The following is a 14,728-nucleotide window of genomic DNA, read 5'->3' as shown; positions in this document are numbered from 1 at the left end:
TCCCATTTGCTAGAAGAGTGTCCCCTTTCATCTTTCATTCTACTGATGTGGAAACTACTTCCAAGGGGTTGGTACAAACTCAACACAGATGAATCATCCTTAGGTAACCTTGGGAAAGAGAGGGCGGGAGCACTAATTCGAGACCATGAGGGGAATTGGATTATTGGAGCTTATTGACATATCCCAATATCAACTAGGGTAGAAGCAGAATTGTGGGCCCTAAGGGATGGCTACAGTTAGCAATTAGTCAGAATAACGAAAACATCGAGATTGAACTTGATACTACCACTGACATTCATTTTATAAAATTTTGAATTAAACTCTAATATGTTTTTTGTCACCTTTGATTAATGAGTTCAAGATGCTCCTTCAGTCTTTGACCACTAACACTTAGAAGCGAGTATTTTGAGAAGGGAATAAATGTGCGGATGCATTAGCTCAATTAAAGAGTAATCTCAGTTTACCTCTCTCTTGGGCAATTTAAATTTCTAAAATTTACTTTGTATTTGCAACCTTCTCCCTAGTTGGTTTAACTCTTACCATTAGCTGATAAGCAGAGGTGTATTATGTATCAAATGACTTTGTAGTTAAGTTTTAATAAATTATAGTTCTCTTTTCGACAATATATATATAATTTTACCTGATGAGTAGGGTGAATAAAGTAATTGTGATAATTTAATATGGTAAGCAGGGTGAGTAAAATAATTACTAAAATTGTTGAATAAAAACAATCTGCCCCTCTCGTTTGAAGTGAAATCATTCGAAATTTATAGTTATACCATCTATAATAATAATAATAATAATATGAGTAACCCTGGCAGGGCAGCCATAACAGTTGGACATTATATAACACCCGAAACAAAAGGCTCAAACTTGGCACATATTCAGTGCGGTTAAATTCTATAATTAATCCTAATAATTTACACAACTTGTTTAGATTTAGCAAATTTATAAATTTCAAATCCAATGCGATGGCATGAAATAAACGGTAAATAAAAGCAAACGCTACATCAAAGCACTGTATTAATGCTAAATCATAAGAAAAAGATCTAATATAAAATATATATATATCTGAATTATAAAGAATTCATCAAAGAAATTATATACGTTTTTATATAATTAAAAAAAGAAACTCTAAATGAATTCAGAATTTGTTTCTGAAATTATATTTTTCTCAGATATTACAAAAATAAAATTACTAAAAATTAAAAAATATATACATTATTTTATATAACTTTAGAAAAATATTATTTATATAAATTGAAAACTATTAAAAATATACAATTTTTTTTTCAAAAATTAAAACTTTAAAATACTTTTTGATTAAATTAAATATTTTTAATTAAAAATTGACTAATAATTACAAACTCATGAAGCATAGAGACTAACTTTATAAACTTAAAGTAAAAGCACTGATAATTCAGCAAATTCAGTACACTGACTAATTATAGAATTTCAACTTTTTTCTTAATACAACAATACATTTTCCTGAACCAAGCAACTTGGGTTTAGATCTCTTAATTGAATCAGAAACAACTTGGGAGAGAAGGGGTGGGGTTGTCAGCAAAATCAGAGTCATCCCACCAACCACAATATGACTTTATTATTCTTATTTTTTTAAGGTTAAAATATATCATAGTTTTATATACACTTCACAAATGGAGAATTTAATGCATATACTTTAAATTTTAAAAAGTAAAAACACAATGATTAAATTCTAAATTTACGAAGAGGACAATTACTTATAACATATTTTAATTTCTTTTTAAAAATGTCCAAACCTCAACAAATAGGAAACAAACTATAAAGAGGAATATGGGAAAACTGAGGGGGAACTATTTCCATAGCAACATAATAATTACATGTTAGCTGCGTTGTAATAATGAATTGCCTAGTTGAAACCCAAAATAGTTTATCTCAGACAAACTACAGAACTTTAAGAAAGAAAGAGGAATCCTTTCTGGACTCTGGAGTGAGCCACGCAGAATTTTCAACCTGTACAATTCACACCAACTTCAATCTTTTATTTGCAATTCAAATGCTTTTTATGTTTTATAGATATGATTTGAATGGGTATGGCATGTGCTCTGTCTTATCATTTCGCATATGCATATCAACAACTTGTGATGATATGGAACTAGAAACTAATGGACCTACCTGTTGGGTGATTCTCAACTTTCTCAGCTCCCCTTCTGCTACTTGGCTGGGCCATTGCTTGACCCTGTCAAAGGTGAAACTCGTAATTAGTATGTCTCAATGTGATTGAGGTGGTGTTTTGTCAGAATCAGACATCTTAGGAAGAAAATTTTCTTTAAGATATTGTCATGAGTGAATCAAATCAAGCCTAGAAATAGACATGAATGCCCTGATTTGGAGGCAAGATGGCATGCATTACCTGTGGATGGGGTATTTGCATAGTTTGGTGAAGACCAATATACTGCTGGGCCTGGTTTAGGTTTTGCATGAAAAGCGGGTTTGGGATGGGGTCAGATTGATTGCTTGGTTGGAATCTTGATGGGTCAGGAGCTGGAATTGATGGTGGCATATGAAAGGCTGGCATAGGAATCCTTGGACCCAAATGAGCTGCAGCTGCCAATGTTGGTAACGCTGAACCAGCCACAACGTTGGGAAATGACATCATTGGCCTAATTATTCCCATATCCATGCCCATACTCATCCCAATTCCCATTGGGGATATATACTGCTGAACACCTGGAAACATTGGGACCATGCCACAACCCATAGACATCATCTGCGGAAAGATTGTTATGCACATTATTGATTTTTGGTAAAATGAATTCCATAAATCTTGAAGCTTATGTTAGTCCAATTTAGTTTTCAGCCATTTTTGTCTCTTTCTCACAACTCATTTGAGTTATTTATTAAGCATGCTAACGAATCAAAGGACACTTAATGCAATTATGCCAGAAAATTTTCTGGTGTTGATTGTTGATCGAGGGCTTTTTAGTGTTGTAGCATTAAGTCATGATTGATGACCCACACGACTGAAAAGAAAAGACACAAGTTAATATTGTTGGCATTTTACACCTATAAATAGAGTTGAAAGAAGAAAACTTTTTGGCACATCTTTCATTAACCATAACCAAATAATACATACCTGAATTTGCATCTGAAGTGATTTCAAGTAAGCAATTGCATCATCCAGCATTGAAGCTTTATCTGACTGAGATTCACAAATATGGAATATGTCAATATTGGCAAAGAGAGAAATGTACAAATGGTCAATGACAAACAAACCTTGTTGCAACGAGGTATAAGTTCTTGCAAAGCCCTCATCTTTTCATTTATACGATCCCTGCGTCTCTGCACGTAAACGCCATGTAATTAACCAGAAGAAGAAGAAGAACAAATTCAATAACACTACTCTAATTAATGTCAATATATAAGATACTGACCCTCTCGGAGAGGTTATGGACCTCTGCAGCACGAGACCTTTTTGCAGATGTGGATCCACGCGTTTGTTTCTTCGTGTCAGCCGATTCAAACTCAGCATTCTTTGGCAACATTAATAAAAGCTATCAGTAAAAAGAAAATTGAATTTTGATATAAAGAAAAAGATAAGTAACATTTGGGTGATCTATACTAATGAAAACCAGGTTAAGGCTGAATATTCTTTCAGAATTCCCATGCATCCAAGCAACGTAAACACTAGACTAAAGAATCTCTTAATAAAAAATAAAAATAAAAAAAAGAAGAAGAAGTTTTAAGCCAATTAAATACATTAAAAAATTATAAACTTTTTTTTACTCTAAAAAAATTTACTAAATGATATCTTAAAAGGATGCCCAAAAAGAAAAAGAAAATCCAAGAACCCACTGACAAACAACCATTGGGTGTAAGTGTAAGTGTAACGCTCCCTCCATCACTCTAAAAATATAATAAATTCCAAATCTTTTCACTCCCACTTGATACTGCAAACCTCTTTCCTCCTCCAATCATCCAAGTCATGTCCACCTTTCAATTATATCGTACACGTGGCGTTTCTACAGTCCCCAAATAATGCACCAAGTGTCCAGTGGTGGCAGTGAGCCGGTAGTGAGAAAGAGAAGGGTGCTCATGTTAAAAGACGTTACCCACGGCGCACGTTAGCCGAGACAACAGATAACTTTTTACATTTTTAAGCTCCAATAAAACTAACCTCGCTGTGACATTCGGCTTCGTCCAGTTCTCTGCCTTTACGCTTCCGGTCTTCAGCCGAGGCCGCCTTTTGAGCCGTAGGTTCAGCGCTAGCACTGGAGCCTCCAGGTGATGATGTCACGGTGACCTCGCACGTGGCTAAAATGCCTTTGTTGGCACCCAGTCTGACGTCAGCTGATTGCAAATAGGGTACTCCGGCGGCGCTCATGTTGGCGTTGGCATTGTTGTTGTTGTTGTTGTTCCCGCCAGATGCCGCCTCAGTGTTGCTTGGCATAGCCTGAGCGGCTCTCAATTCAGGAGCTGCCGCCGGAGTATTGCTCGAATCAACGACCGTCGATTCCCCCATTACACTCTTCGAATTCGAGAGTTCAGATTGCTCCGCCCTCGCCGTTATATGCCTCGAGAAGTGAGAGAAGTTGTGGATCCTTGCCGGCTCCAACTCATTCCTCCTAGCCGGCGGTACCGGGGGCCTAGGAACTGATTCGTTAGCTGAAGCAGAAACCGAAACTTGAGAAACTCTTTTAAGTATAGGAGGAGTGGAAGTTGCCACAGTGGAGCTCACGCAAGGTGCGACGGCAGCGGTGGGGGAGGAGGAGGGTGGATAGAGGAGATCACTGCAGAAATCGTGGTCGAAGTTTGTGTCGCTGATAGGATAGTGAAGCCACGAAGCCATTTCATCTTCTTGCATGAAGAGATGATCGGTAACCAATTGCTGTTGCTCTTGATGATGATGACGACGATGCTTGTGAGATGGTGATGATGACCGGATCTCCCTGGGAGCCGAATTATCGGCGTCGAGAAGTTTGAACGACGGCAATTTCTTCATAGATCGTTGATTTTGGCTCTGCATAACAACTTGTCCGTTTTGCCACAACAGCTCCATGATTTCATCCTCTGGTCTGTTTTTGTATTTTATCAGTTCACAATTTTCATAGTACATGAGATTAAAAAGAAAAAAACAGAGGAAAAAAAATGAAGATTACCTGGGCGGAGGCTTTTCAACTCGAGTTAAACTAGGAGGTGAAAGGATTGCATAATCGTCTTCCATTTCGAAATCTGGAACGCAGTGATTCATCCTATATATATATATATGGAAAATTAAAAATAAAAAAGGAAAAGGTCACCTAATTGAACTAATTAAGCTAAGAAAATCGAAGAATTGTTTCTCTGGAAATTATTTTGAAAAGAAAAAACGGAAAAAGGGAGTGTTATCTTGGTTGAAGTATGCGCTATACATGTTTTAGCTGTTGGCAATGAAATTGATGGTGAAGAAAAAACTAGACACAAAAAGGAAAACAGAACTGAAAATCTGAATCCATGTGTCGCCTACTGCTGCTGTCTTATATCTATCTCTCTTAGCAGCGTTAAAATAAACATAATTTTTCTTCTTTAGTTTTTCCTAAGATTTTTCTGTCGGCTGTAGGTTTTTTTTTTTAAAAATAAAAAAGATAAAAGTGTTCTCTCACTTCCCTCTTTGCATTTCGACCATAAGTATGATTAAAAACTATTTAAATATATAATAGTAATTTTATCAACATTAAATTATTGTGCCAATAATGCCTTGATTGTGTTGGTAAATTTAAAGTTTTACTATTTTCATAAATAAAATTTAAATTTTATTGTATGTAAATATTATATGTAAGTTTTTTTTAAAATTGATTCGGTTATATTTCAAGTTTAAATTTTGTTATTTTGATAGTCTAAATTTGAATATCATCATGTGCAAATGTTATATGTACATTTTTTTAAAATTATTTTGTGTTTTTGTCTCACCATGTGTGACCCTATCCAAATATATTACGACTTTTAATTCGTTGTGCTTTTGTATTGAGTTTATTCTAATTATAATTGATTAGATATATTTTGATTTTTAGTTTGTTGTGCTTTTATTGAATTGATTTTGATTCTAATTAATTAAAAAAAATATTTTTTATTGTACTTGTACTTATACTTTTTTTTGAAAATTATTTATAAAACTTAGAAAAGTATTATATATTGTTTTATGTTTAATACTCAATTTTTTTCTTTTTTTAATTGTGAAAAAAAAATATTGAGTAATACGCATATTTAAAGCTATATTCCTCTCAAAGAGGAAAAATGTTTTCTTAAATATATTTTAAAGAAAACAATTTTGTAGTGCATAATACCTCAAGGACCTTACATTTATTTTTTTGAAAATAATCAATTTAGTTTTATTAATAGGGGATTGGGATCGAGTGTCCATTAAATCAAGAAATAAAATTAATTCTTAAAAGGAACTAAAAGGAAAAAACTAAAATTTTTCTAAAAAATCCTTCAAGTTACCAGAATTAAAATTCATTAATGGAGAGTAAGTTAGGAGCGGAGATTAAAGTTATCTTTAAATAAATAAATAAAATTCTTAATCCAAATAATAGGACTGGAATACGTAGAAACTCATGGTAACCCTATAAAAAAGTGGTCTGATGTTACCTACTCAGGGACCTTAAAATTGAATACATATTACATACTACACTCAAAATTTATCCATAATTACCCCTACCCCTAGTTATAATAATATTTGTCTATAATTTCACAATTAATCATACTTAATTTTTTATAATTGTTTTATAAGGATTGAAATAGTTGGCAAGTTAAGGGTCTCCTTCTCTTTCCTGCAGCATGGTTTAACTTTTATGCCAATCAAGTTTTTCAATAATTTAAAATTTATGATCAATTCTTTTAATCTTTAGTCAATAAAAAAAATGCAAAAATATAATACATTTGTGATGACTGATGATAAAGACAGCATAGATAATCAAAATTAATAAAAATGTGTTTTACTTAAAGAATAATATTTTATATGTTATTAATACAGTTTTTAAACCCAGGGTCAATGATTGATAATTATTTTATAGGAATATAGTAAAATAGATTAGTATTTGGTACATTAGTAGTGTGCTATTTTTATTTAAAAAATAGCCTTAAAATTTTGTTATATGTCTCTTTTTAAAAAAAATTAAATTTGGGTGCAATGGGAGTATATTTTACTCCCAAGAAGAGCACGTAAGTTTAAACCTTAGAAACAATATTGTTTAGAGAAACAGCCAAGAACTCCAAACATGTACCGTAAAACGAATGTGCATGATATCAAAAATATTTATCAACACTTGACCCTTGTGAGATTTAAAAGTTCCACCGATAATATACCAAATATAATAAAATAAAACTGTAATTTATCATATATTAAATATTAATCCTTTATTTAATGTAAAACCTTTTCCTATTTTTTAATTGACATTTGTTGTAGGCACTCTAAAGACACGTGAGCCTTAAATATGATTTTTGAATAAGTGCCAAGCACTTCAACAAGTAGTTAAAATTTTGTGTTAACACTTTAAAGTTTAGGGTTTGAGTCATCACCATACATTCCCTCCTTTAATTGTTAAGCTAATTATAACGTAATAGAAAAAAAGAATTAATATATTATTTAATATTCAAGTTTGATTTTTAATATTTTTTTGATACACAATTTAAATGACATCACGTGGTCTAATAAATGATTAACATATGTTTTAGTAAAAAAAAGCATACTTACTTAATTTGACATATAAAAAATTCAATTATCAAATTGAGTATGAAAGATAAATTCAGAAATTTAATTAAAGATAAAAAATTTAAATACTAAAATAAACACTCTAATTAAATTTAGATACCAAATTTTAAAAACCTCAAAAATTAAATTAAATATTTAAAATAAACTGAAATACAAAACAATATATATATTAAAAAATATGAATAAGGTGTAATAATGATCGTATTTTTTGTAAAGTCGTGTTTGACCAATATTATAGACCTCAAAATTGATGTTGATGTGATGGTTTGACTTGCTAGTGATATATAAATAAAATATATCAAATGTAATAATTATACGTCCAACGTGGCTCATCTTTTGTATTCTTAATTTTGGGGTCAAACTCCTAAAGATATATATTTTTTTAGAGTTTGACTATTAAATACATATTTAAACAATTATAATATAACAATATTATTAAAAAATGAACTAAATATATTTATAATATTAAGACATTTTTTTAGCAAGACTTAATATTCATTTATTCTCATCGATTTTGATTTTTGTGAGTCAGGATGATTTGCTTGGTGGTTGATAAATTCAATCCCAACGGCTAACTAAAATGAGAAATTTAACTCTTTAAAATTTATAAAGTTTTAAATTAATATATAATAAAATTATATTTAAACTTTTAAAAATATAAAAATAAAAATAATTTTATTGTTTAAAAATTTATAATAATATAAATTATTAAAATAAAAAAAGTAAATTTTAATTCTCATAAAATTATATAATTTAATTTTGACTTCACACATGCTAATAAACTACTATTTTTGTCATAAAAGTTTCAAAATAGACCCTTGATTTAATATGTAATTGTATATATGAATTTTAATTCGGTGCAATTATACACGTGAAATTTTAATTGTGGTTCGAATGTATACTTGAAACTTTAATTTTAATTTAATCATACACATTTAAAGAAATAAATACATCAATTTATTTTTATATTGGATAAATATAATTATTTATGTATGCAATATATAAACATAAAATGATGTTATATCAATAATTGTGTTAACTAAAATTTCATGTATACAATTACACATTAAACCATAGTTCATATATAGTTTTAGTATTTATCCCATTCAACTTAGGGTAAACTACAAAATAGTCACTTTTGTTTGTCTCATATTACTCACTTATGTTTGAAATGTTACATTTTAGTCACTTAGGTTATTGATTTGTTATGAAGTGGTCACTCTACCATTAAACTCTTTTACCTCTCTGAAGGCAGTCCTACATGACAGTCTAAATGGGTTTAAATGCCAATTTGGATGTCACACATGTCAGTCCAAAGTAAATTTATTTAATTAAAAACTTATTTTCATCCCAATAATTGGAAATCCAAGTTGGCATTTAAAACTCATTGCGACTACCACGTCGAACTGTCGTTAAGGAGGTAACAATAAAGTGACCAATTCATAATAAAACGATAACGTAAATGACTAAAATATAATTTGAATCAAATAAAAGTGACTATTTTTATAATTGACTCTTCAACTTATTGTATTAAGTTTATATTATAAGTATATTCAAAATTTAATATATATTAAATTTCACAGTTTAATTATTAAAATTTAATATAGTATGCAAATTATGATGTTTAAATTATTTTATTCAAAAAATGTAATCAGACTAGTTAGATAGAACTAAAATTAACGATATTTCATTATTTTTTTAATTTTCCTTTTGATAACCACAAATTAAATTGCATTTCATTAGTTAAATAGTTAAAATGAAGATGCAAAAAAAATTTGAAATATTTTATTTTTACCCAAATAATATATTTTGTTTTTTAGATAATCATAAATTATTTTAGAATTACAATTTTATCTAAATATTTCTATAATTAAATTTAAAGCTTATTTATTTTGGAATTCAAGTCGGCTGGCCAACTGGGCCGAAAGGTCCCAACCTTTGGAATGGGTTTATTTTGATTGTCTTACAGTTGCATCAAATAATGTCACTTTAAAACATAGCAAGTTCTTTCGACATTCTACCTTATTTATGTTTACAATTTTATGGTTTAGTAATTCTTTGAATTGAGTGATTGAGAAATTAACTCATAACATTAATTTAATTAAAAATTTAGTATTGATATAAATATTATTAAGTTTATTAACCACAATTAAGTGATTATTTCAATAAAAATTTTAAAACCATTGAAAAACAATATCATATTATTATATTTATTGTATAACTATTGTTTGATGGGTGAAATTATATTTAGACATTAAACGAAGGATTAGAGAAGAGAAAGAAAAATGGATGCATTGCGAGGCGTGAACACGTAGCGTGGGTGGGGGCGGGCAGTGAACCGACAATTTGCAAATTGGCAGTGCCTCCCACTTATCCTTCTCCTTTAATTAAGTGCTGTCCCACTTGGTCGGCTCCTCTTCTTCTTTTGAAAATTTTTAGGATGATGTAATTTAGTCGTTTTTGTTAAAGCCTGTGTAATTTTATTAGTATCTTTACAAATCCAGCAAAGTGATAGAATGAAAGCAAGAGGTAATAAAGACAGTTTTTAAGAATTAATCTTGAATATGAGGCATCCTATTCATCAATGTTTGATTAACAATTTTCAAAACAACGTCATCCAAATGTAACGGTCGAAGTAAAAAAAAAGCCTCACGCGCAGCTATAATTTCAATCATCGTTATGAAACCCGAAATACATCTCACAAAACCACCTATTTCGTTGCGCACAATAGCGGCGCATCCCATATGGCCACTCTCGACAAAAATAATGCTGTCAACATTACATTTAAGCAGCCCAATATTCGACTTTTTCCAACAAACATCGCCTCCCTCAACCGCCGGACACAAAATTGACTAAGAGGAATGAACCATGCGCACCCAACCTGTTGGTAATACAAAACAACATTTACGGAATATTTTAATTTGTAGATTGCAGAAAATATTTTCTCAATATTTTCGATTGAGGAATTTTTTTTACTATTTTTAAAAATTGACACTACTAATTTATTATTTTATCTTTTAGAAAATTGTATAAATAAGTCATTCTCCTTATTTTACACAGAACACAATAAGAGAAAAATAATTTCTTTTTGTTTTATAATTTTTGATGTTCTGTGAAATTACATAAGAAAAATTTTATCTAGTAGATTGGGTTTTAAGCGAGATTGTCTGTAGCCCCTCTAATCTTTCTTGGGAATTGAATCTAATGTGGTTTCGCCGGTCTTCTTCCAGTTTATTTTCTGATTAAATTTCCAATCAACTACTTTTGTTTTTCGGTTTCGATTGCCTTTCGATAAGAATAATACCAATTATGTTCCACCTTCTTTATTCGTATGTACAAATATTGAAGTACTGTGTTAGCATTAAGAGGTAACGTCCACTATACAGTTACACCGATTAAAACGGATTTACTTTTAAGGCAATAGTTCTCCCATGATATAGGGATTGTTTTATTTATTTACACTTAATTTAATTCCTGTCAAAGCTAACGATTTTATTTTACAATAGTATATTTCCAATATAATCAACATCCTAAAAATTCGTCCACATAATACACAAGCTAATCGACTGTCACAAAAATTTTTGTTTCCAAATGATCACATTTCTACTAAACTAAATGCCCCTGAACACGCCTACTCTTTTCATCTTGCTGCTCAACCAACATGCGAGCAGCGAACTCCTTAACCGAACCATTGATAGGTGCTAAACCAATTTCCTACCAAACAGCTATTGCAAAAGGGCAATGAAACAGAATTACTCATGGTGTCTCGATTCTCCACTCTCATATTATATTTAACTAAATAATAACCAACTCATAATTAAGGTTTTCAAAATCAATAAATTTCTCGAATACATCTATCCAATAGGCTCAATTAACTCTTTTTTTTTTTAAATTTATAAAATATAATAATTCAACTTATTCATACTAATTCGTGGATCAATTAACTTAATCTCACATTCTAGACTAATACTCTAATCTTTGTAATGTAAATAAAAAAAAATATAAATATTATAATAATATTTTAGGAAAAACAATCCAACCATGTGAGGTATCTTTTTAGGTTTAAATTGATATTATAGGTTTTGACATAATGTTTAAAATTATATATAACCCCTCTCTAATTTATAAATAAGAGAATAATGCGATTCAGCACATTTGAACCCATGACCTCCTACATTAATAACAATGCCCATGCCAACTGAGTTAAAACTCAATCAACAATTTAAATTGATTTTTATAGATTTAATATAAAACTATAAACAATATTTATTTGTAAAAAGAATGAGTTTTTAGTCATTACCGACTATATTTTATTTAATTGACTTGTAATTTAACTTGGCCAAAAATTTTAAGTATACATACATATTTGAGAATCACTATCAATACTTCAATATAGATGTCTAAGATAATCTTTTGTTCCATAGTTCTGGGACTATTTACAATCCGCCAATTAAGAATTCTCATATGTATTATTATTAACAAATGCCTCGAAGATGCAGTCATTGATTCTCTTAATAAATTGTATTTACAAGAAGCAAGCACATTAACGATGAGGAACACATATTTTCTATGCTACTAATTTACAATATAATAAAATGTCTCTCAATTTTGCATTTCTTGAGAAATTAATAAAATATATTATAAATCAGAAATTAAAAAAAAAAGTAAATTGTATTATAAAAGTATTTTTGACTTTGGAATTCTCAAATATATTTAATAAATTATTAAAAATTTCATTTTTAATAAAATGAAATATTCAACATTTAATTTTTTAAATATGTTTGATAATTTTATAAAAAAATGTTGAATAAGATATGTAGGTTATCATTTAATGTTGAAAATATTAAATTAATTTTATTTAAAAATTTTTATTTGGAATGAATTGTTTTGAAAAAAAATGATATATCTAAATTATTATAATAAAACAAAACATTATATTAATAAGATTAAATTTAATAAATAATTTAAAAAAAGAATTAATTTTATTTAATGCATAATTGCATTGTGTACTTAACTTTTATTAATATACCAAAAAGTTTCTAATTTAAATTCAATATTTCATTACTAAAAAAGTTAATATTTAATTTTTTAATTTATCAAACAACATTTTAATTTTTAAATAATTGACTCTATTGCAAAGTCGTCATTTATTTTTGGGGTAAATCTCAAAATTATACATGAACTATGGTTTAATGTGTAATTTTATATATGAACTTTGATTTTGTGCAATTTTATACATGAAATTTTGTTTTGGTCCAATTTTTGTAAATTACTAACACAATTATTAATTATTGATATAACATCATTTTATGTTTATATATTGCATACATAAACAATTATATTTATCCAATATAAAATTAAGTTGATGTATTTATTTCTTTAAATGTGTATGATTAAATCAAAATTAAAGTTTCAAGCATACATTTGAACTACAATTAGAGCTTCACGTGTATAATTGCACCAAATTAAAGTTCATTTATACAATTGCACATTAAACCAAAGTTCATGTATAAATTTGAGATTTACCCCTTTATTTTTTTAAACAAATAGTAAACTCTTTTAATAAATTTACCATTTAAAATGTGTATTTTATTTAAAATATATACTACTTATTATTTTCACCCACCAATCGATGTAATTTGATCCAATTATTCAATTTTAAAAGAAAAAAAATATAAACGTAATTTGTACAAATAATAAAATAAGAAATAAATTCAATATTTTTGCATAGTAAAATAACTAAATTTAGATATTTACCAATTTGCTTTCTCATTCAGAAGTATCAAAAGAAACTTAGTGATCTATGAATAAAGTCACATCTAAGATTTGTAAGAATTGCATGATTGAAGAACAATGTTGGATATTAAAAAGGGTGAATGTAATTGGGAAGTTTTTGTATTATAGGGATTGTATTAAATTAGTCTATTTATTATTAAATAAATTAATTTAATTATTATATTATTAAAAAGAATAAAATAAAGTCAAATTGAAATAGACTTAACATTGACGGTATAAAAAAATGACATTTATTATTTAATAAATTTAATATATTTAAAGTATTTTAATTTTGTAAATAAAATTTTTTGTTTGGAATTAAAATACAATTAAAAACAATAATTTTCAAGACATTTTTTATATAATAAATATTAACTCTGCTAAAATTTGGACTTATTTAATTATTTTTTTAAAAATAATATAATAACTAAATTCATTCATTTGACTAATTTAATAAAATTCCAATAATACAAAAACTTCCAAAAATACTTTAACCAAATTCAAAGCAAAGAAGTGTCTCTAAAGTCAGTGAATAGTGTGAATTCATTATTGAATGCCCCAGAGCTATCAGTCACAAATGTGTATGTACAAATACAATGCATCAACATTAAAGATTGTTGCATTAAATATATATGGGAGGATAGCAGAGTAGTTTATATATTTTCCTACGTTAAATTAATTGTTTAATAAATATTAATATATACAGTATTTTAGATTAATATGATAGATATATTAAATCAGTTTAAAAGTTTATATACATATTAAATAAAACGATTCTAATTTTATACAAGCATAAGTGAATATATATATATATATATAAAAAGGAAATAATCTTATGTTTCTTTTGGGTCTCATGTTATCACCATGAAAATAAATTAATAAAATTTTCTTGCATTTTATAGTTTTTGATGGAGTTTTAATTATCACATATTTTGAGTATTATATGAAATAGTGGAAAAAAATTAGAGAAATAATGATGTAATAAAAATTACCATCACTTAAAAAAAGGGAATAAACTATGAATGTATTGAAAACTAAATTCATAAGTCGAAATAAAAATAAAAAATTTATTTTAAAGTTGAGGAATGTAGAGATTTGAACCCTCTCGAGTCAAGAGTTACGCTTCTTACAATGATAGTACTCCATTATCTATTAACATTAGGAGCATAAGTGATACTTCCAAAAGAATATTATATTAACCTAATTGGGGGAATAAAGACG

The 14,728-nt window shown here is 28.4% G+C and overlaps 1 protein-coding gene across 2 annotated transcripts; it reads right to left on the bottom strand.

Annotated features, from left to right (window-relative positions):
• Nucleotides 1-1,738: 1,738 nt before the first annotated feature.
• On the bottom strand, nt 1,739-5,564 carry LOC107924576 (transcription factor PIF1). 2 transcript variants are annotated; one of them, XM_016855092.2, is made up of 9 exons: nt 5,394-5,563; nt 5,142-5,234; nt 4,160-5,057; nt 3,417-3,515; nt 3,259-3,324; nt 3,119-3,184; nt 2,396-2,752; nt 2,158-2,221; nt 1,739-1,995 (listed from the first exon to the last, which is right to left on the bottom strand). In XM_016855092.2, coding segments are annotated over exons 1-9 (1,650 nt in total). In that variant the 5' UTR covers nt 5,396-5,563; the 3' UTR covers nt 1,739-1,990. The 2 variants fall into 2 exon arrangements, with proteins under 2 accessions (XP_016710581.1, XP_016710580.1); XM_016855091.2 differs by having other exon boundaries at nt 1,739-2,221; nt 5,394-5,564.
• Nucleotides 5,565-14,728: the final 9,164 nt, after the last annotated feature.

The sequence above is a fragment of the Gossypium hirsutum genome, chromosome A11, assembly GCF_007990345.1.
Source record: "Gossypium hirsutum isolate 1008001.06 chromosome A11, Gossypium_hirsutum_v2.1, whole genome shotgun sequence".
NCBI classification, from domain to species: Eukaryota; Viridiplantae; Streptophyta; class Magnoliopsida; order Malvales; family Malvaceae; genus Gossypium; species Gossypium hirsutum.
This window is presented reverse-complemented; position numbering and strand designations above follow the sequence as displayed.

Bases quoted from the DNA above. Each gene is read 5' to 3' on its own strand.
- LOC107924576 (XM_016855091.2), bottom strand. The intron at 5,058-5,141 runs GTAATCTTCATT...ATACAAAAACAG, and splicing joins GTTGAAAAGCCTCCGCCCAG to ACCAGAGGATGAAATCATGG. The intron at 3,185-3,258 runs GTTTGTTTGTCA...TGTGAATCTCAG, and splicing joins TTATACCTCGTTGCAACAAG to TCAGATAAAGCTTCAATGCT.